The 21212-nt window shown below is 45.9% G+C and overlaps 1 protein-coding gene across 1 annotated transcript; it reads left to right on the top strand.

Annotated features, from left to right (window-relative positions):
- The first annotated feature begins 946 nt into the window (after positions 1-946).
- Positions 947-20901, top strand: LOC115184105 (neurexophilin-1-like). The gene is made up of 2 exons (XM_029745097.1): positions 947-1386; positions 20061-20901. Exons 1-2 carry the CDS (start codon positions 1333-1335, stop codon positions 20826-20828), a joined length of 822 nt encoding a protein of 273 aa, XP_029600957.1. The 5' UTR covers positions 947-1332; the 3' UTR covers positions 20829-20901.
- The last annotated feature ends 311 nt before the right edge of the window (positions 20902-21212 follow it).

Raw genomic sequence — 21212 nt, 5'->3', positions numbered from 1 at the left:
AGCGTTCCTGTGTCCATCAGAATGAAAAGGGATCAATTCAGCTTTGGGACTGGCATAACAAAGTCAGAACCGGCCCTAACCAAAAAGGTAAGTTCCTGTCCTTCAGATGTCAATGAGGAAAACGTTATGTATGCCCCATGTGTGTTGGCATTGGTTAACACTGAAATGTGACTGTGACATGGTCATGGTCACCACCTGTTGCACAAAGCAGGTGAACCACAATGGTCAGGGACAGTCTGTTAGTCTACAGAAGATCATAGAAAAGTTGATTCCAATCACTTGCATCAATAGCTTAATTCCCTAAATGGATGAAATGGGTTTCCAAACAGCAGCCATCATTATCATACATAATGACATGCTTGGTTCCACTGACATAATGTGTGCAAAGGTGCAAACCAGTCAATTAGTTTAGTAGAACCACAGTGGGTTTGACTATATTCTGCTTGACTGCTGATCAGTGGCGGCTCTAGACCATTTCAACTGGGGGGGCCAAGCTGGGGCCACTTGTACTGTTAGAGGGGCCAGTTACATTAGACGTTATTGTTGTCATATCGTTTTCTTCTCTGCATTGCAGGCAAACTTGCAGATGCATGTGGTACGATAGTGTTGTGTTCCGCCTAAAGCCGTCCCTCTAGAAAATGTGTGAGTTAAATGAGTGTTCCGTGTTGCCACTGTCTAATAAGGGATATAAAAAAAGAATGATAGCAAAAATTTGTTATGTAAAAATTATTTCCTTCTCCACATTTAGGGGGTCCACAAGGGGATCCAAAATTGTTGTCACAGGAGCACTGCCCCCCCCCCCCCAGAACGCTAGTGCTGCTGATGAGAAATAGTGTGAGGGGATGAAAGAGAGATAGTTGGGGGCACACGCATGAGGGGTAGGGAGAGAGAGAGAGAGACTGTTTAAACGTCAATGCCAGGATACGATTCCTTGTCAGTCCACACACGCTGATATGAGCAACGCCAATGATTCCATTCATCAACTTGGCTTCACCTCCGTGGATATACACTGATACAGCCGAACAGATATGATCTACTTCATTCTCACTCCCACTGTTGCAGGTTGAGCAGGAATTGCATACACTATTTTTCGTGGATGGTAATGCGGTACATTCTCATGGATTTCCAATGTTGTAGTGATTGGACTCAAACCCGGGAAAAGTAAAAGGACAGGGCGTGTTGAAGGTGCTCAGGTGTAGCAGCTCAGCCTGCGTTGGACATGGGACCGTATCTTAGCTTTGGGGAATACAGTACGGAAGGAATAGCGTCTCCGTGAAGGAAAGCTGACTTCGGGCTGAAGCGGGAATCTGAGGCACTGCGCGCGGCAGAAAAATGCGTTCCAACCACGGCTTTATCTTGCTTCTCCTTAACGGAACAGCGTGCTTGGTAAGCAAGAAGGGGCGGCGGTGCCCAGCAGTGTAAAAAAGTTACACCAGTCATATGTGTGTCTGTGTCCATAGTTCCATGTCCATTCACCCCCGTCGTTACTAGGCTACCTCTTCCTTCAGACATGTGCCACTCATTTGTTTGTCGAAAAGTGAAGGGAATTAACCGTGCGTACGGTGTCGCACGAGCTACTGGACCCGACAAGGTTCCCTCTCCCAGGGCAGAGACCCGCGTGAGTGGGTACGCTGTGAGCGGTTGCCATTGATAGCATGCTGCGCCACGGACAACGGTCCCGTACATTAAGTGCGTCTCGAATCTCCATATTTGAGTTCCTCGGTTGAAGCGTATTCTATCCATTGATGAAGTTATGTGTTGATGGACAACGAAAGGGGACTCTCTCTTTGACCGTTCATTACTATATGTTATAACAAAAAAATGTGAAAGATAACTTAATAACGGTACAAAGCCGAGACGAATATGGCATGAGACACAGTGCAACGTGTCCCCCATACAGGTAATGTCTGGTCAATATTTTAATGTTTCATTGTGCAAGGTTGAGTAAAAAAAATGAAGGAATTTCTAGAATTTTTTATTGACCACTAGCTGATTATTGCAGGCAACACAATTCGACGTTATTGCACTGTAGCCTATGCCATTTCAGGTACCACACTGTGCAACCTGGTGTATACTCAATCAAAATTATGTTGTGATTAATGATCTGCAATTACTACAGGATTTAGAGTCCTGGTAAATTAAATGCTTTTAATGAGATAAACATGACTAACATCAAGATGAAACTAAGTGCCTTATTGGGCATGTTTATTGACCATGTTGTGTGCACAATTTTAGCCTAGACTTTAATATTCTAAATACATTTACGTCATCATGCTTTACATGTATATCTATATATAGAGCAACAATCTAATTTGGCAAATTTAGAGGCAAATTGTAGCATCAAGAACAAAAACTGAATGACGTAGGCTAAATTCAAGTGTTGTCGCAAGGTTGCTTCTTTGATGTGTTGTGTTCTGTTGACACCTTTGTGTCAGAGCGGCCGACCTTGTGGCTTTGTAAAGGCACACACACGGAATAACCTTGAGCGCTTCTGACTGAACAAGGACTGTAGTCTACAGGTGAATTGTAGGCTATAATAAAGTATTCAAAGAGTTATTACCCACTGGGCACAGATGTCAGTTCAACGTCTAGTTTTCGTTGAGTTGGCAACTAATGTAAAGTCAAGGTGTAATCAACAAAACATGTCACCATGTCATTGGATTCAGGTTAAAAGTTAGGTGAAAAAGACGGAATCCTCTTATGTTCATTCTTTTTTTCAAATCCAATCCGTTTTCCACATTGATTCAATGTCATCACATTGATTTATTTGATTGAAATGGCGTGGAAACAAGTTGATTAAACCAGTTTTTGCCCACTGGATAGTTGCCTAATCCAGGATTTTAAGCACAACAAATTCGTAAAATATAGTAAGAATTGAATTCTTAACATATCATACGAATTGTAAAAAAAAAAGAAAAAAAAAAGGGAAAAAATATTGCAGGATGTAACCACAGAGTTTCTAAACCCAGAGGTGCAACATCGCAAGACTTCCTGGGAACACTTGCGAAACAAACCAAGCAGAGCAGGCTGGGGTTTGAGAAGTCAGTGAGAGAAGTGACATTTTCTTCCTTAGTTGTTCATTTTCTTGAAATCTAAAGGCACAACCTGGATTCGAGCCAACGTCTTAAGTAGTTGAACATATTATTACTCCAACCTCGTGAAAGTGACAAACTGACACCTTTTCATTTTCCTCAAAACCAACATTATATCGAAGCACTGCCTTTGATTTGACGGCAGTTCCCCTTAGACCCAGTGACGTGTTTCAGCCCACTAGCCAACATCACCATGGCATTGCCTATAAGTGTGATTAGGGATTTCTATTGGAGAAGCAGTTTCTGCCTACATACTGTACTGTCTTTGATGTAACATATTACACGAAATGGATGACTTGGTACACAATTTGATGAGGTAGTAAACAAAAAACGGGGACAACTTTTGGCTCTTGAGCACCACTTTCAAAACTACTGGCTGAAATGATACAAACGTTTGAGAGTACATCTTAAAGTAGGTAACCTATTTTAAATAAAGACATATGCCACTGTTTAGCCTATGTGAAATTAAAATGAGATTATGGATAATTCAAAATCAAAGTCATCATTAGGCCAAATGTACCACTGTCTCAAAATTATTTTTCTTAATTGATTGAACATTTGCACGTCTTACAAAGGATTTGGGTCGTAAGACATATTATTAATAGATGACATTGGCCCTATTACTTGACCAATTGAATAAATGTTCCCCTTCCATTTCCTCCCATCTAAGAAAGAGATTTTAGGAGTCGGAGAGCATGTTTACGCTTCAAGGTGTATGTTCACACATGCTTGCCACATACTCTCAAACGCAGCAGGATTGCACTAATGATGTAATTAATTGGAGTGCAGTTTCTATCAATATTCTACCATGTTGCCTATCTAAAAACTGTGGCGCACCACATCTCTCAGCAGGGAATCTTGGGTAATTCATTAGCAGCATGACATTGATAAATTATAGAGCAATTAATAAATTATCCAACTTATTACACAATAGAGCTCGGATTAATAATGATAAACCATGCATTTATATTCAAATTCAGCTGATTTCCCTATTGTACCGCCCCACTCAATATCAGTGTGTAGCCTTTGTCTCTGGGGTGTATAAACCCACTCTGTCTGGATGGAAATAAAGTTATTAATACACTATCAACACGAAGAAAGCAACAATGATGTGATGGATTTAGCGTCTCAAATATTAATTACTATGCCATGCATTGGTTGATATGAATAATATAAACAGTCTTAGTCAGAGTGCTTTGAAATTGACTGCTATGCTGAGAAATTACGGTACGTTTTTGGCGAGGGTTTAGCAATTTTTCATTCTATGACATGCAGCTCAGAGATTGGATTCATTAAGTTTTTAATGGACTAAATGGCTCGAGCATTCAGTGTTATACAGTCAAGAGCCTATTACAACTAATTTGTTTGTTAAATGTTTATATTAGGGCTATTAACCCAACACTAGTCTCATAGCCATACCATTAGATCCTTACAGGCAATATCAGGGGTTATTGTGCTTTCTCCAGGTTCACACGCACACACACACACACACACACACACACACACACACACACACACACACACACACACACACACACACACACACACACACACACAGATCGAGAGAGAAACACAGAGCTGTGTGCCATGTGCCCATGCTCATAATGACTGGGCTTACAAAAGGGCTGAATAAGGAAGAGAGTGCAGAAAGGGAGAGTTAGCAGTCAAATACAGGGTGAGGGACAGCCTAGTGTTAATAGGATAGAAAAAGAGAAGGAGAGAAATGTGTATAACAGCATACAACGAGAACAGAGAGTATGGAGAGAGACAGAATTAAATGAAAGTGTTGGGGGAGAGAAAAACAGAGGGAAGGAGAGGGATTGAAATGGATAGAGTGTAGAATAGATGGAGGAGTAACAGTAGTAATAATAATAATAATAATACATTTTCTTTGGTGGACGCCTTTCAGGACAGTCAAGGACATCTTCCGTTAACAGTAGGTCAACATCAAATCAAGTGTAACAATCAATGTGCAATTTAAAATCAAAGGACCAGACAAAACAGGACAAATAAAATGAGGAGGGAGGGCTTGGGTAGAGGATATAAACCCAGTTTAGGGTAACGGTTTGGGTTTAGGGGATCAGGTTGGGAAGTGGCAAAGGGAAGGGTTTAAGGTAAGGGTTGGGGTTTAGGGGGCAGGGTTGGGAATAGGCAAAGGGATGGGTTTAGGGTAAGGGTTTGGGTTTAGGGGGTAGGGTTGGGAATAGGCAAAGGGATGGGTTTAGGGTAAGGGTTTGGGTTTGGGGGGGACACATGGATACTGAGAAGGAGTGTAGAACAGACTACATAGACTACAGACTATAGGTTATAGACTTCCTATGAAGAGGTGTGTTTTGAGGAGGTTTTTGAATGAGATGACTGTGGCTTCATGTTGTATGTGTGGGCGTAGTGCATTCCAGAGCCTGGGTGCCGAGCAGCTGAAGGCCCGGGCACCCATGGTGGAGAGGCAGAATGAGGGGGTGACAAGGAGACCAGCAGAGGAGGAGCGGATGGAGCGAGAGGGGGCATAGACTGGGAAAAGGTCAGAGAGGTAGGTGGATGCCAGGTTGTGGAGGGCTTTGTAGGTGAAGAGGAGTGTCTTAAAGTCAGGGAGACAGTGTAGATTGATGAGGATTGGTGTGATGTGTTCAGTCGATCTGGTGCGGGTGAGGATTCTGGCAGCATAGTTCTGGACCAGCTGGAATCTGTTGGTGAGTTTGGTGAGGATACCAGGGAGGAGAGTGTTGCAGTAGTCTAGTCGGGAGGTGATGAAGGCATGGATAAGGGTTTCGGTGCAGTAGTATGCAAGTGATAAGAAGTGAATTGTACTGGTAAAACGAAGTCAATACTGTATATTACACATTCACAATCTCACTTTCTCACTCACTCACTCACGCACACACACACACACACACACACACCACACCACACACACCACACACACCATAGGGATGCTTTTGGAGAGGCAGGCACGTATTGAACAAGGACTTCTATAGGCTAGAAGCCTCAAGTTCTCAGAGACCTTGAGAGGTTGCACATGTCCTCCACACTCCACAGATTGTCGTCCACTATACATACAGTAGTTGTCAGAGAGCATGATTTCCAATGTATTAACTCTAGTTTTACAATTCTAAGTTTAAGGGGAAATGAAATGGGAACAACAGAGAGGAGCCATAGGCCAACAGAGGTGTGTGGAATATTCGCCCAGTAAGAGATCTGAGGTGCTGTCCAAGGATCTGATGTGGCTCTCGACTTTCCTGGGTTTTAGCATTAGTTGCGCTCCCTTTCCATGGTGCTGAAAACGTCTTCTATGTTCCCGTGTTAGTTGCGATTCCTGTCCATGGTGCTGAAACATCAGTGTGATGTCTTAAGTATTACCTGGGGCTTCTCCCAATGAAGTTACGCTGCAGACAGCACTCTGATCTACACAGCTCTATGTTTTCTGGTTATAGGCCGGACATCTGCAGCTACATGACTGATCTATGTTTATACAGCTATGTGTTGTATGAGCTTTATGTATATGTTGAGCATCAGGGTCTGTTCTCACTGATCTGTTTTTACTCCAGCCTTTCTACCCCTGTCCACTATGAAGTCTATAGGATCATTACATATCTGACATCTAGTTGCCAGTGCAATTTTAGGTGTTCGTATTTTCAACTCTTCATATTGAAGTAAGATATTAAACAGAGCGTCTTTCCACAGCGTGTTGTGTTATTTAAGGTTAAGAGACTGGCTGAAGGTCATTTTAACCACATGCAGCTCTTTTATCTTGTCAGAAAGTCTGAGTCATCTTTCTTAGATACCCAGCCCTCCCTTCACTGTCAGTGACCTTGTCCACCCAGATTCATCCCTCACTAAGCAGGACAACACCAGCCATGCTCCCCCTGTACAACAACAATACATCCAAAGCATTCCAAACTGAGAGAGAGACACAGACTGTACATGGCCACACAAATATGGTACAATACAGCAATGCTGTATCATCACAAACACATTAGATGACTGCCAATGCAAAGCTGTGCATTATAGTCCTAGTGCCTCTCTATCTTGCTGTCTCCACGTTCAATCACATCCTTAAACAGTATCAATCAGTCACAAACAGTACAGTTATACTATGGCCTCACAAACACAGATAAGCTATAGCCATATCTCTGTCTCTCATTTTCTGTATTGATTGTTTTGTTTAACCTTTATCTATCCAGGTTTCATTGAGATCAAAACTCTTTTACAAGACGGACCAGGTCCAAGACAAGAGCAGGCAGGGTCACGGTGTAACAAGAGGTTACAGACATTAAAACACCTCCCTGTGGACAATGGATTCTTATTGTACTTCAATAATTCCTCCCACAGACAAGAGCTAGACAGACACACTAAAGTGAATGAGAGGAGCTTTAGATAAGAGGCAGAGAAAAGGGCCAGTGGTGTTATTATGGACAGGCTGTCACTTCCTGCTCAGGTTATAAAACAGCTTGAGTTATGCGCAGGCATGGCATGGATGACCCTAGAGGTGCGCCATTCTCCTGCCCACCCAGCGAGTACCCAAGCACTGAGCCTCAGGCCGCCCTCAGCCCCCCAGGCCCTCAGCATCCCCTGCTGCCTGCCTGCCTGACATACGGCAGTAGAGAGAGGCATGATGGGTAGAGGGAGATTGTGCTCTGTGACACATCACCAGACAGGCACAAAGCTGCCTGTCCACAGACAGAAAACACTTTTCTGCACAAGCGCAATTGTCAAATCCTATTTTACAGATGTAGACCTTACCGTGAATTTCTTACTTACAAGCCCTTAACCAACAATGCAGTTTGAAGAAAATAAGAGTTAAGAAAATATTTACCTAATACACAAAAGTGAAAAAAGGAACACAATAAAATAACAAAGGCTATATACAGGGGGTACCGCTAGGAAGTCACTGTCAAACGTTCCCTAAAACACTTCTGTTTCTAATCGACCTGGCCCGGGTATCCTGGAAGGATATTAACCTCGTCCCGTCAGTCAAGGATGCCTGGTCATTCTTTGAAAGTCATTTTCTCACCATCTTAAACAAGCATGCCCCTTTCAAAAACTGTAGAACTAAGAACAGATATAGAAATTTGCATCTTGTAGCTCTAACTCCAAAAAGTTTTGGGACACCGTAAAGTCCATGGAGAACAAGAGCACCTCCTCCCAGCTGCCCACTGCACTGAGGCTAGGTAACACGGTCACCACCAATAAATCCATGATAATCCATGAACATTTCAATAAGCATTTCTCTACGGTTGGCCATGCTTTCCTCCTGGCTACCCCAGCCCCGGCCAACAGCTTCGCCCCCCCCCGCAGCTACTTGCCCGAGCCTCCCCAGCTTCTCCTTCACCCAGATTACAGATGTTCTGAAAGAGCTGCAAAACCTGGACCCGTACAAATCAGCTGGACTAGACAATCTGGACCCTCTATTTCTAAAACTATCCGCCGCCATTGTTGCAACTCCTATTACCAGTCTGTTCAACCTCTCTTTTGTATCGTCCGAGATCCCTAAAGATTGGAAAGTTGCCGCGGTCATCCCCCTCTTCAAAGGGGGTGACACTCTAGACCCAAACTGTTATAGACCTATATCCATCCTGCCCTGCCTTTCTAAGGTCTTTGAAAGCCAAGTTAATAAACAGATCACTGACAATTTTGAATCCCACCGTACCTTCTCCGCTGTGCAATCTGGTTTCCGAGCTGGTCACGGGTGCACCTCAGCCACGCTCAAGGCACTAAACGATATCATAACCGCCGTCGATAAAAGACAGTACTGTGCAGCCATCTTCATCGACCTGGCTAAGGCTTTCGACTCTGTCAATCACCGTATTCTTATCGGCAGACTCAATAGCCTTGCTTTCTCTAATGACTGCCTCGCCTGGTTCACAAACTACTTTGCAGACAGAGTTCAGTATGTCAAATCGGAGAGCCTGTTGTCCGGACCTCTGGCAGTCTCTATGGGGGTACCACAGGGTTCAATTCTCGGGCCAACATTTTTCTCTGTATATATCAATGATGGTGCTCTTGCTGCAGGTGATTCCCTGATCCACCTCTACGCAGACGACACCATTCTGTATACATCTGGCCCTTCTTTGGACACTGTGTTAACTAACCTCCAAACGAGCTTCAATGCCATATAACACTCCTTCCGTGGCCTCCAACTGCTCTTAAACACTAGTAAAACCAAATCCATGCTTTTCAACCGTTCGCTGCCCGCACCCGACCAGCATCACTACCCTGGACGGTTCTGACCTAGAATATGTGGACAAGTACAAATATCTAGGTGTCTGGCTAGACTGTAAACTCTCCTTACAGACTCATATTAAACATCTCCAATCCAAAATCCAATCTAGAATCGGCTTTCTATTTTGCAACAAAGCCTCCTTCACTCACGCTGCCACACTTACCCTAGTAAAACTGATTATCCTACCGATCCTCGACTTCGGCGATGTCATCTACAAAATAGCTTCCAATACTCTACTCAGCAAACTGGATGCAGTCTATCACAGTGCCATCCGTTTTGTTACCAAAGCCCCTTATACCACCCACCACCGCGACCTGTATGCTCTAGTCGGCTGGCCCTCGCTACATATTCGTCGCCAGACCCACTGGCTCCAGGTCATCTACAAGTCTATGCTAGGTAAAGCTCCGCCTTATCTCAGCTCACTGGTCACGATAACAACACCCACCCGTATCACGCGCTCCAGCAGGTATATCTCACTGGTCATCCCCAAAGCCAACACCTACTTTGGCCGCCTTTCCTTCCAGTTCTCTGCTGCCAGTGACTGGAACGAATTGCAAAAATCACTGAAGCTGGAGACTTATATTTCCCTTACTAACTTTAAACATCAGCTATCTGAGCAGCTAACTGATCACTGCAGCTGTACATAGTCCATCTGTAAATAGCCCACCCAATCTACCTACCTCATCCCCATATTGTTTTTATTAACTTTTCTGCTCCTTTGCACACCAGTATCTCTACTTGCACATCATCATCTGCTCATTTATCACTCCAGTGTTAATATGCCAAATTGTGAATAACTTCGCTACTATGGCCTATTTATTGCCTACCTCACGCCATTTGCACACACTGTATATAGACTCTTTTTTTCTATTGTGTTATTGACTGTACGCTTGTTTATTCCATATGTAACTCTGTGTTGTTGTTTGTGTCACACTGCTTTGCTTTATCTTGGCCATGTCGCAGTTGTAAATGAGAACTTGTTCTCAACTAGCTTACCTGGTTAAATAAAGGTGAAATAAATAAAAATAAAAATGTGCGGGGGTACAGGTTAGTCGAAGTAGTTGAAGTAATATGTACATGTAGGTAGGGCTAACGTAACTATGCATAGATAATAAGTAGCGAGTAGCAGCAGTATAAAGGGAGGAGGATGAGGGTCAATGCAAATAGTCCGGGTAGCCATTTGATTCATTGTTCAGCAGTCTTATGTTTTGGGGAAGCGATTAAGGAGCCTTTTGGACCAAGACTTAGCATTTCGGTACCGCTTGCCGTGCGGTAGCAGAGAGAACAGTCTATGACTAGGGTGGCTGGAGTCTTTGACAATTTTTTGGGCCTTCCTCTGACACTGCCTAGTATATAGGTTGTGGATGGCAGAAAGCTTGGCCCCTGTGATGTACTGGGCCATACACACTACCCGCTGTAGTGCCTTACGGTCGGATGCCGAGCAGTTACCATACCAGGCCGGTCAGGAGGCTCTCGATTGTGCAGATGTAGAACTTTTTGAGGATCTGGGATCCATGCCAAATCTTTTCAGTCTCTTGAGGGGGAATAGGCGTTGTCGTGCCCTCTTCACTGTGTTTGGAAAATAATAGTTTGTTGGTGATGAACTTGAAGCTCTCGACCCGCTCTACAGCCCCATTGATGTAAATAGGGGAGTGTTCGGCCCTCCTTTTCATGTAGTCCACGATCAGCTTCTTTGTCTTGCTCATGTTAAGGGAGAGGTTGTTGTCCTGGCACAACAATGCCAGGTCTCTGCCCTCCTCCCTATAGGCTGTCTCATCGTTGTCGGTGATCAGGCCTACCACCGCTGTGTTGTTAGATAACTTAATGATGGTGTCATGCTTGGCCACGCAGTCGTGGGTGAACAGGGAGTACAGGAGGGGACTAAGAATGCTGAGGATCAACGTAGCACATGTGTTGTTGCCTATCCTTACCACCTGGGGGTGGCCCGTCAGGAAGACCAGGATCTAGTTGCAGAGGGAGGTGTTTAGTCCCAGGGTCCTTAAATTAGTGATGAGCTTTGTGGGTGCTATGGTGTTGAATGCTGAGCTGTAGTCAATTAACAGCATTCTCACATAGGTGTTCCTTTTGTCCAGTTGGGAAAGGGCAGTGTGGAGTGCAATAGAGATTGCATCATCTGTGGATCTGTTGGGGTGGTATGCAAATTGGAGTGGGTCTAGGGTATCCGGGATGATGGTGTTGATGTGAGTCATGACCAGCCTTTCAAGCACTTCATGGCTACAGACGTGAGTCATTTAGGCAGGTTACCTTAGTGTTCTTGGGCACAGGGACCATAGTGGTCGGCTTGAAACACATAGGTATTACAGACTCGGTCAGAAAGAGTTTGAAAATGTCTGTGAAGACACTTGCCAGTTGGTCCGCGCATGCTTTGAGTACATGTCCTGGTAATCAGTCTGGCTTGCGGCCTTGTGAATGTTTATTCACAAGGCTACGGAGAGTGTAATCACACAGTCGTCTGAAACAGATGGTGCTCTCATGCATGCTTCAGTGTTATTTGCCTTAAAGCGAGCATAAATTGCATATAGCCTGTCTGGTAGGCTCGCGTCACTGGGCAGCTCGCGGCTGGGTTTCCCATTGTAGTCTGTAATAGTTTGCAAGCCCTGCCACATCCAACTTTCACAGAGCCAGTGTAGTAGGATTCAATCTTAGTCCTGTATTGATGCTTTGCCTGTTTGATGGTTCGTCGGAGGGCGTAGCGGGATTTCTTATAAGTTTCCTGCTCCTTGAAAGCAGCAACTCAGGCCTTTAGCTCGGTGCAAATGTTGCCTGTAATCCATGGCTTCTGGTTGGGATATGTATGTACGGTCATTGTGGGGACGACATGATCAATGCACTTATTGATGAAGCCGGTGAGTGAGGTGGTATACTCCTCAATGCCATCGGATGAATCTCAGAATTTGTATTTTTATTTAACTAAGCAAGTCAGTTAAAAACAAATTTGTATTTACAATGACGGCCTACCCAAACAAAGCTGGGCCAATTGTGCGCCGCCCTATGGGACTCCCAATCACGGCCGGTTGTGATACAGTCTGGAATCAAACCAGGATCTGTAGTGATGCCTCTAGCACTGAGATGAAGTGCCTTAGACCACTGCGCCACTCGGGAGCCAACATATTCCCGTTTGTGCTAGCAAAACAGTCCTGTAGCTTAGCATCCGCATCATCTGACCACTTCTGTATTGAGCGAGTCATTGGTACTTCCTGCTTTAGTTTTTGTGAATAAGCAGGAATCAGTAGGATAGAATTATGGTCAGATTTGCCAAATGGATGACGAGGGAGAGCTTTGTACGGGTCTCTGTGCGTGGAGTAAAGGTGGTCCAGAGTTGTTTTTCCACTGGTTGCACATGTGACATGCTGGTAGAAATTAGGTAAAACGGATTTAAGTTTGCCTGCATTAAAGTCCCCAGGTCACTAGGAGCACTGCTTCTGGATGAGCATTTTCTTGTTTGCTTATGGCCTTATACAGCTCGTTGAGTGCGGTCTTAGTGCCAGCATCAGTTTTCGGTGGTAAATAGACAGCTACGAAAATATAGATGAAAACTCTCTTGGTAGATAGTGTGGTCTACAGCTTATCATGATGTACTCTACCTCAGGTGAGCAAAACCTAGAGACTTCCTCAATATTAGAGACTGCGCACGAGCTGTTATTGACAAATTGACACAGACTGCCACCCCTCGTCTTACCGGAGGTAACTGTCTTGCCGCTGGACGGAAAACACAGCCAACTCTATATTATCCATGTCGTCGTTCAGCCAACTCGGTGAAACAAAATATATTACAGTTTTTAATGTCCCATTGGTAGGATATCTCAAACAGAGTTCATCCAGTTTATTCTCCAGTGATTGCACGTTGGCCAATAGGACGGATGGTAGAGCCGGGTTACCCACTCACCAACGAATTCTCACAAGGTACACGGATCTGCGGCCGCTGTATCTCCATCTCCTCTTCATGCGAATGGCGGGGATTTGGGCCTGGTCCGGGAGCAGCAGTATATCCTTCGCGTCAGACTCATTAAAGAAAAAAATCTTCAGTTTGAGGTGAGTAATCGCTGTTCTGATATCCAGAAGCTCTTTTTGGTCATAAGAGACGGTAGCAGAAACATTATGTACAAAAATAAGTTACAAGCGACGTGAAAAAACACACAAAATAGCAGAATTGGTTAGGAGCCTGTAAAACAGCAGCCATCCCCTCCGGCACCATTGTGTGGCATGGATGACCCTAGAGATGCGCCTTTCTCCTGCCCAACCAGTTGTGGCATTCTCCTCTGAAACACTGGGGCACATAGAAAAAAAGGGCCTTGGATGAATTGTGCTAGAGAATATGTTACAGTATGTGTCTGTCAGGAATTGTTTGAACCACACAACAATGATATACAAAGGTTGTAAAAGGCTCTGCATGGTCAATCCGACGTCTGCTGTGACCGTACAGCATTTACTGTGATGCGGCCTCCGCAGAAGTCAGATCAAACATTCATGCTCTCAAATTTTTTAACAATGCGGGATGGCTTTGTATAGCTCCACATTGACATGATTGGTTGACAGTAGGTTGGGGCGGGAGGTCCTGTATAAACACAAACTCACTTCCTTGACAACATCCTTCACAACAGCTCTGCTGTCAACCAATCATGTCAATGCAGAGCTATACAGAGCCCTCTGCATTAAAACATTTGAGAGCACACGGCAATGCGGTACAGAGCTTGATTTGGTCTCTGCATGCCTCTAGAGACTCTGCAATTGCGTCACACCCTCCATACGAAGCCTCCGACCACATTTTCAGATCAAGCATAAATTGGCTTTAAGTCATAAATTGTCTCTAATTCCATAGAATTAGAAGTCATTTCACCTTTGATCATTAGGAAGGAAGCGTCACACAATTTTATTCCTCTGAGAATGCTAGCCACTCGATAGCTTCCTATTTGTGCTGAATATACTTTTATTTATGTAAATAAAAAGTTATCTCAAGAACAAACAGCTTTAGAGAGCGGACGGTGGCAGAACTCCTTTTTACTGGAAATAGAAGCAGGTTTATTTGAAGAGGGGACATCTGTCACCATCTGCTACTACAAAGAGACCACTAGTGATGTCCTCCTGATGATGCAGTGGGCTATGGGTCCCATGCTGACCTCACCAGGCTGTGACGGGGGCTCCTGGTGACATCGTCAGGGGGTGATGGGGCTTCTGCTGACCTCACCAGTCTGTGACGGGCTGTTTGGTTACAGTAGGGAGCGAGTAAAGACACACAAGTATCTACCCACTCCAACAACCAGCTGACTTAGGGGCCTCCAGGGTGTAGTCCCGAGATGTTGAAGTGATCTGAAGGACTGGAGTACTATATGTCTCCAAGGGTAGTGCTCTGCTCTGGAAGGGTTTTCTGTTTACTGTTCTAGAACAGACTGAGTTTGTACTGTAGCTTAAAGGAGATGTATGATGTAGGTTGGAGCCATGACAATGTCGATGTCCACACTCTGTTGATGTTTGTGTTTGTACTATAAACAGACACAAAAACCAGATAGTATTAACTATGTCCACTGATATGACCTCAAATTAAAGTTAAGCCCAGTATTCCACAGTGCATCATCACAGAGAGCGAGTGTGTTAGAGAGAGTTAGAGGGAGGGAGAGAGAGAGAGAGAGAGGGAGGGAGGTAGAGGGGGGAGAGAGAGGGAGGGAGGTAGAGAGAGAGTCCAGTCCCCTCTCAGGTCCTCTCAGACAGGTGGGCCTATACAGTAGCAGATCTCATCAACCCCTGCTCTCTCTCTCTCCTCCTGCTATCCTGCTCCAGCACCGCACTCCACTCCACTCAGCCGCCTTGTCGATATCTTATAATGTACAAATTTGATAACCATTTCAGAGCAAGGTCTCTCCCTCAGCATACTAAATGAAGCTGCAGGTCCAGTGGGATGGTAGAACTGAACTTGTCCAAAATGAGTAAGGAGCTCAAAACAGAGAGAAAGAGGCTGAATGTAGTGAGTTCATCCACCCAGCATAGAGCTGAATGTAGTGAGTTCATCCACCCAGTGCAGAGCTGAATGTAGTGAGTTCATCCACCGAGTCCAGAGCTGAATGTAGTGAGTTCATCCACCCAGTGCAGAGCTGAATGTAGTGAGTTCATCCACCCAGTGCAGAGCTGAATTTAGTGAGTTCATCCACCCAGCGCAGAGCTGAATTTAGTGAGTTCATCCACCCAGCGCAGAGCTGAATTTAGTGAGTTCATCCACCCAGCGCAGAGCTGAATTTAGTGAGTTCATCCACCCAGCGCAGAGCTGAATTTAGTGAGTTCATCCACCCAGCGCAGAGCTGAATTTAGTGAGTTCATCCACCCAGCGCAGAGCTGAATTTAGTGAGTTCATCCACCCAGCGCAGAGCTAAGCTCCGGTGATCCCCTTGAAGCTGACGTAAATTATTAATTAAGAGTCAAACGCCTTGTTTCTTGTGAAATTACCTTTCCCTCCCCCGGCCCTCCCGTCCACGCTAGCCAGTGGAATAATTAGTTGTAAGGGCACAGCCGCTCTCCGATTTTAATCATGTAACAGAAGGAGAATATTCCTACAGTTAACACATTAGGTCTAGAGTTTGGTGGGAGGGAAAAAAAAACACAAAGCGTCGATGAAATATGAGCAGGCGCTTGAGCCTTTAATTAAAAATGTATGTCATATTAGAGATGAAGATTTCAACTCAACAGCCAGAGGAAAATTGAGAGCTTATTGAAGCCATCTGCTGCCCAGGAGAAGGATATGCTGTAATAACACCTGCTGTGTGCCTCTATATGATCAAATACCATATACACCGTCTCTATACACGTGGATATTGATGAGAAGACACATCTGAATAGGTAAAACGCTCTATTTTCAGTAGCAGTATTTCTCTAGTTGACACCATGGTCTCTCATCACCACCTGAGCACTGGGACAGAACAGAACAGTTAGTTCAGAGATTTGAGCTAACTTTCTCCATAATCTCTGTTCTGGCTTTTAGCAACTGTGTGCCGTGACGCCAGGGAAACGGGAGGGTAAAATGGTGTAACTGTCACTTTAATCATCTGAATATTTCCTGTGGAGCTGGTGGGCTCTTGTTGATCATTTCCTCCCTCTCATCCTCTCCCGTTCCTCTACCCCCTGCTGCGAGAGAGGCCCCAGGCCTGTACTCACTAACGCTTAATGCGTCACAATTACCACAGTGATGGAGCCTGCAGACCCCCCACATTCCCTCCAACCATTTCACTGACTCACACATGACAGACAGACGACAAAATCACCCCCCGCCAACAACCCTAGACTCTGACCTGAGTGCACCTTCGCTCTCATTTCAGCTTTGTGTAGCTCAGATCGGCTGATAAGCACTCTTTATGAAGCTTCATAAGTACTTTGAAACCTAACACCAACATTGTTCCTCGGATTACAACTCAGCCTAATACAGCTGCTGTTAAACAGGTCTATTCATCTTCTTCAAACTGCTGTGCCATGCTATGTCAGTCTTATACAGCACTATTCAGCCTCATAGCATGTGTTTCCATCTTTCACTTCAGATATCCGTCAACATAAGCAGGCCAGTGCATAACCTTCAGCACGGTGACTCACTCTACAGAAGCGTTCCTTCAAGCCGTTAACCATCTGCTCTAAAGCGAGGGGGATCTCATCCTCATTGTTTTATTACCCCAGTAATCATCCATGAAGCCCGTTCTGACATGTCTCCCACACTGACGCTGTGCACTTCAATCGTTTGTTCTACAGCAGCACTCTCTCTTCCCTAACCTCTAACACACACGTCCCTTCTCACCCCAAATGCTCCGTTTACATATTCAGATCCTTAAACGAACACATCTCATGCAAGTTATGGCTCAGTGAGATTGTATTATAGAGGGGGCAATGTGTTTGTTGTTCAGCTCTTCTCCTTGCCGCCACTGCCTATCTGAGTCACTGAATCACTGAGTGTCTGGGAAATGAGCTCAATGTAAACACAAGAGACAGAGTGTCATAAAGATTCATACAGTGGCACATTCCACACAACCCTGGAGGGCACTGTGATGGCCACCACTGAGAGACTGCAGTGCCACCTAGGGAGACTGGCAGACAGTGTCCCATGAAGGGAGAGGAGTCAAACCCAAAGTGGCACATCATTCAGGGACAAGGAGGAATAGTGTATTTGCAATCACAGTCACAGCGCCTGGCACGCACTCGCAGGAAAGAGAAGGCTTCTGAATAGATTAAAATCAATATGTCTTCTGCTCCATGTTTTTTATTCATTATTAATGAAGCCAAGGAGGAATTCTCAGGGACGCTATCTGAAATGTCAAATAATATCACATTTTAGCCAACAGGGTTCCTTGTCAGGCTGATGTGTTTGTGTCTGAATGAGGGTCAGCTCTCTGTGGGAAACATGGGAGACAGTTTTGACTGTGACCCAGCCCAGGTAACCAGACCAGGGGTGTGTAGTGTTGACTGTGGCCCAGCCCAGGTACCCAGACCAGGGGTGTGTAGTGTTGACTGTGGCCCAGCCCAGGTAACCAGACCAGGGGTGTGTAGTGTTGACCAGGGGTGTGTAGTGTTGACTGTGACCCAGCCCAGGTACCCAGACCAGGGGTGTGTAGTGTTGACTGTGGCCCAGCCCAGGTAACCAGACCAGGGGTGTGTAGTGTTGACTGTGACCCAGCCCAGGTAACCAGACCAGGGGTGTGTAGTGTTGACTGTGGCCCAGCCCAGGTACCCAGACCAGGGGTGTGTAGTGTTGACTGTGGCCCAGCCCAGGTAACCAGACCAGGGGTGTGTAGTGTTGACTGTGACCCAGCCCAGGTAACCAGACCAGGGGTGTGTAGTGTTGACTGTGGCCCAGCCCAGGTAACCAGACCAGGGGTGTGTAGTGTTGACTGTGGCCCAGCCCAGGTAACCAGACCAGGGGTGTGTAGTGTTGACTGTGGCCCAGCCCAGGTACCCAGACCAGGGGTGTGTAGTGTTGACTGTGGCCCAGCCCAGGTACCCAGACCAGGGGTGTGTAGTGTTGACTGTGGCCCAGCCCAGGTACCCAGGCCAGGGGTGTGTAGTGTTGACTGTGGCCCAGCCCAGGTAAACAGACCAGGGGTGTGTAGTGTTGACTGTGGCCCAGCCCAGGTAAACAGACCAGGGGTGTGTAGTGTTGACTGTGACCCAGCCCTGGTAACCAGACCAGGGGTGTGTAGTGTTGACTGTGACCCAGCCCAGGTAACCAGACCAGGGGTGTGTAGTGTTGACTGTGGCCCAGCCCAGGTACCCAAACCAGGGGTGTGTAGTGTTGACTGTGACCCAGCCCAGGTACCCAGGCCAGGTAACTCAAACAGCCCTAGAGGGACCAGACAGAAAGGCTGTGGTCTGGGGACTCCTCATCTCCTCCAGAGTCTGAGTCCATAGCTAGACCATAACACAACAACATCAGTAGGGAATCCTCTACAGACTGCTGCAATGCAAGTTGTTACGAAAGGAAATACATGTTTTAGAGCAACAGAAAATCAATATTACAAGACTGTCTGAAATGCAAGAGAACAAATCTGAGTGAGCCTGTGGAAATCTGTATAAAATGGAGTACGAATGAGTAAAACTTAATAATCCTGACTAAGCCGGTGTAAGGAAGCCCTGACACTCAAAACAGTGGATGGATCAGAGCACAGACAGAGCAGCATGCATTATGATTCACTGTATAACAGTGGGATCACTGGGAAAAACTCTGCTCTATCTGGCAGAGAGAGAGAGAGAGAGCGAGAGAGCGAGAGAGCGAGAGAGAGCGAGAGAGAGAGCATGCACACAAACACACACTTATACCTCGCTAATAGGGTACTGTCCACACACTTTCCGGCAACCATCCATTGCATAATGACACTAACACAAACAGAGGAACGGCGACACAGACAGACTCCTATCCTCTCCACGGTTAGATCAAAAGGACAGAAGAGCACTCCGGGCTCCCACAGCCGACAGTGCCTACCTGTTAATAGATCATTACCATCTAATAATTACCCATTACAGCCTGCTCTCACACACACTCACACACTCCACAAAGCCACGGCTGAGCCCAGCACGACTATCTTATCTCTCGCTCTCCTTTCTCCTCACTCACTGTTAACATCTGACAGCTTTGTGTGTGTGTCAACACAGATTTTTTAATTAAAACATAAAAAACCTTAATTGCACATCAAGGTTTATTCGCCTGCCCCTCCTCCAACCCCACACCGAAGGCACCGAAGCAATAATTGTTTCTCCACTCAGGCCTGCACTATGGGACTTAAATCTCTACCTTCATCCCCCCAGGCCTCTCAAGTAGCTGAAGGTATAGGAGTCGATTTGTATTTCATCTGCTGCCTGGGGAGCAATATAGCTTCTCTGAAAAGCAGACGCTACGGTATATCTGTTCTCAACCTGAATAGACACCAGAATGTAACAGAAGCAACATATATACCTGCATGCTCAAACATTCATTTAGAAAAGTACAACATTGATAGAATGTCACAGTTGATACCTATAGCACCAGGAGCTAAATGAAGTATCGATTACATCTTTCATTGCTTTTCTGTCCTTGTTTTTTACTCCCTTGATAATAACTCCACTTTCCCCTTTTTTCTCCTCTTTCCATCTCTCTTTTCTCTCTCTCTCTCTCACTTTCCCTTTCACCCTTTTTCTCTCACACACCCTCTCCCCCTCTCCCTCTCTCTCACACTCTCAAACACACACTATCCCCCTCTCTCACTCTCTCCATATCCCTCTATCTCCAGCTGGCCCTGGGTCAAGAAGATGACTCTCCAAGCCCCAAGAGCTCCTCAGCAGACGGGCCGTCCTCTAAGACGGTGGGTCTCCTGGGGAGTCAGACTCCCCTTTCCCCCCTGAGTCGCTGGATGCTCCAGAGTAAAAGTCGGGCAGCCAATGCCACCTCCCTGGAGCTGCCCTACCGCTCACCCATTCCCTTCTCCAAGCAGGAGTTCTGGGAGATGCTGGGTAGTGACCTGATGAAGCCAGACACCTCCTCTTCCTCCCGCGTCAAACGCCGGCCCATCGTCAAGACGGGCAAGTTCAAGAAGATGTTTGGCTGGGGAGACTTTTACTCTAATATCAAGACGGTGCGCCTCAATCTGCTGATTACCGGCAAGATCGTAGACCATGGCAACGGGACGTTCAGCGTTTACTTCCGCCACAACTCCACGGGCCAGGGCAACATCTCAGTCAGCCTGGTGCCGCCGGTCAAGGCGGTGGAGTTTGACCTGGAGCGCCAGAGCGTGGTCTACCCCAAGGACTCTAAGATCTTCAACTGCCGCGTGGACTATGAGAAGGTGGACCGCAGCAAGCGCACGTCGCTGTGCAACTACGACCCGTCCAAGACCTGCTTCCAGGAGCAGACACAGAGCCATGTCTCCTGGATCTGTTCCAAGCCCTTCAAGGTCATCTGTATCTACATCTCCTTCTACAGTACAGACTACCGCCTGGTCCAGAAGGTCTGCCCGGACTACAACTACCACAATGAGATGCCCTACCTGCCCTCAGGCTAGAGGGGGACACACAGGAGGGCGAGAGGAGGGGCGAGGGGAGGAGGGACTCTGTAGGGTGAGGGGCCACCAGATTGAGCTGGATTCAATTTATGTAATTTCCTGCAACAGCTCACCAGACAACCCCTCGCTGTAGCCAGACTACTGTACCCTGTAAAAACATATATATGCAAATTATACAGTATGCACACAGTGAGGCATTGATATTTAGAGTGCTGTCATGAAGCATTCATCGACAGGAACAGTAGTAACTAGCACACCCATCATCACACACGTTTACCTCAACTCAAACCTCTAATCTCGCTACCTACTTTGCTAAATACAGAAAACACCTACAAACATCTATGTTTTCGTGAACTACTGCACACTGTCATTCAGGTGAGGTAG

This window comes from Salmo trutta, unplaced genomic scaffold, assembly GCF_901001165.1.
Source record: "Salmo trutta unplaced genomic scaffold, fSalTru1.1, whole genome shotgun sequence".
Classification (NCBI taxonomy): Eukaryota; Metazoa; Chordata; class Actinopteri; order Salmoniformes; family Salmonidae; genus Salmo; species Salmo trutta.
Note: the sequence above shows the minus strand (reverse complement) of the source record. Positions and strands in the feature narration are given on the sequence as shown.

Coding starts and splice junctions, on each gene's coding strand:
- LOC115184105 (XM_029745097.1), top strand. CDS start 1,333: ATGCGTTCCAACCACGGCTTTATCTTGCTTCTCCTTAACGGAACAGCG. Junction 1,387..20,060: donor TTAACGGAACAGCGTGCTTG/GTAAGCAAGAAG, acceptor CTCTATCTCCAG/CTGGCCCTGGGTCAAGAAGA.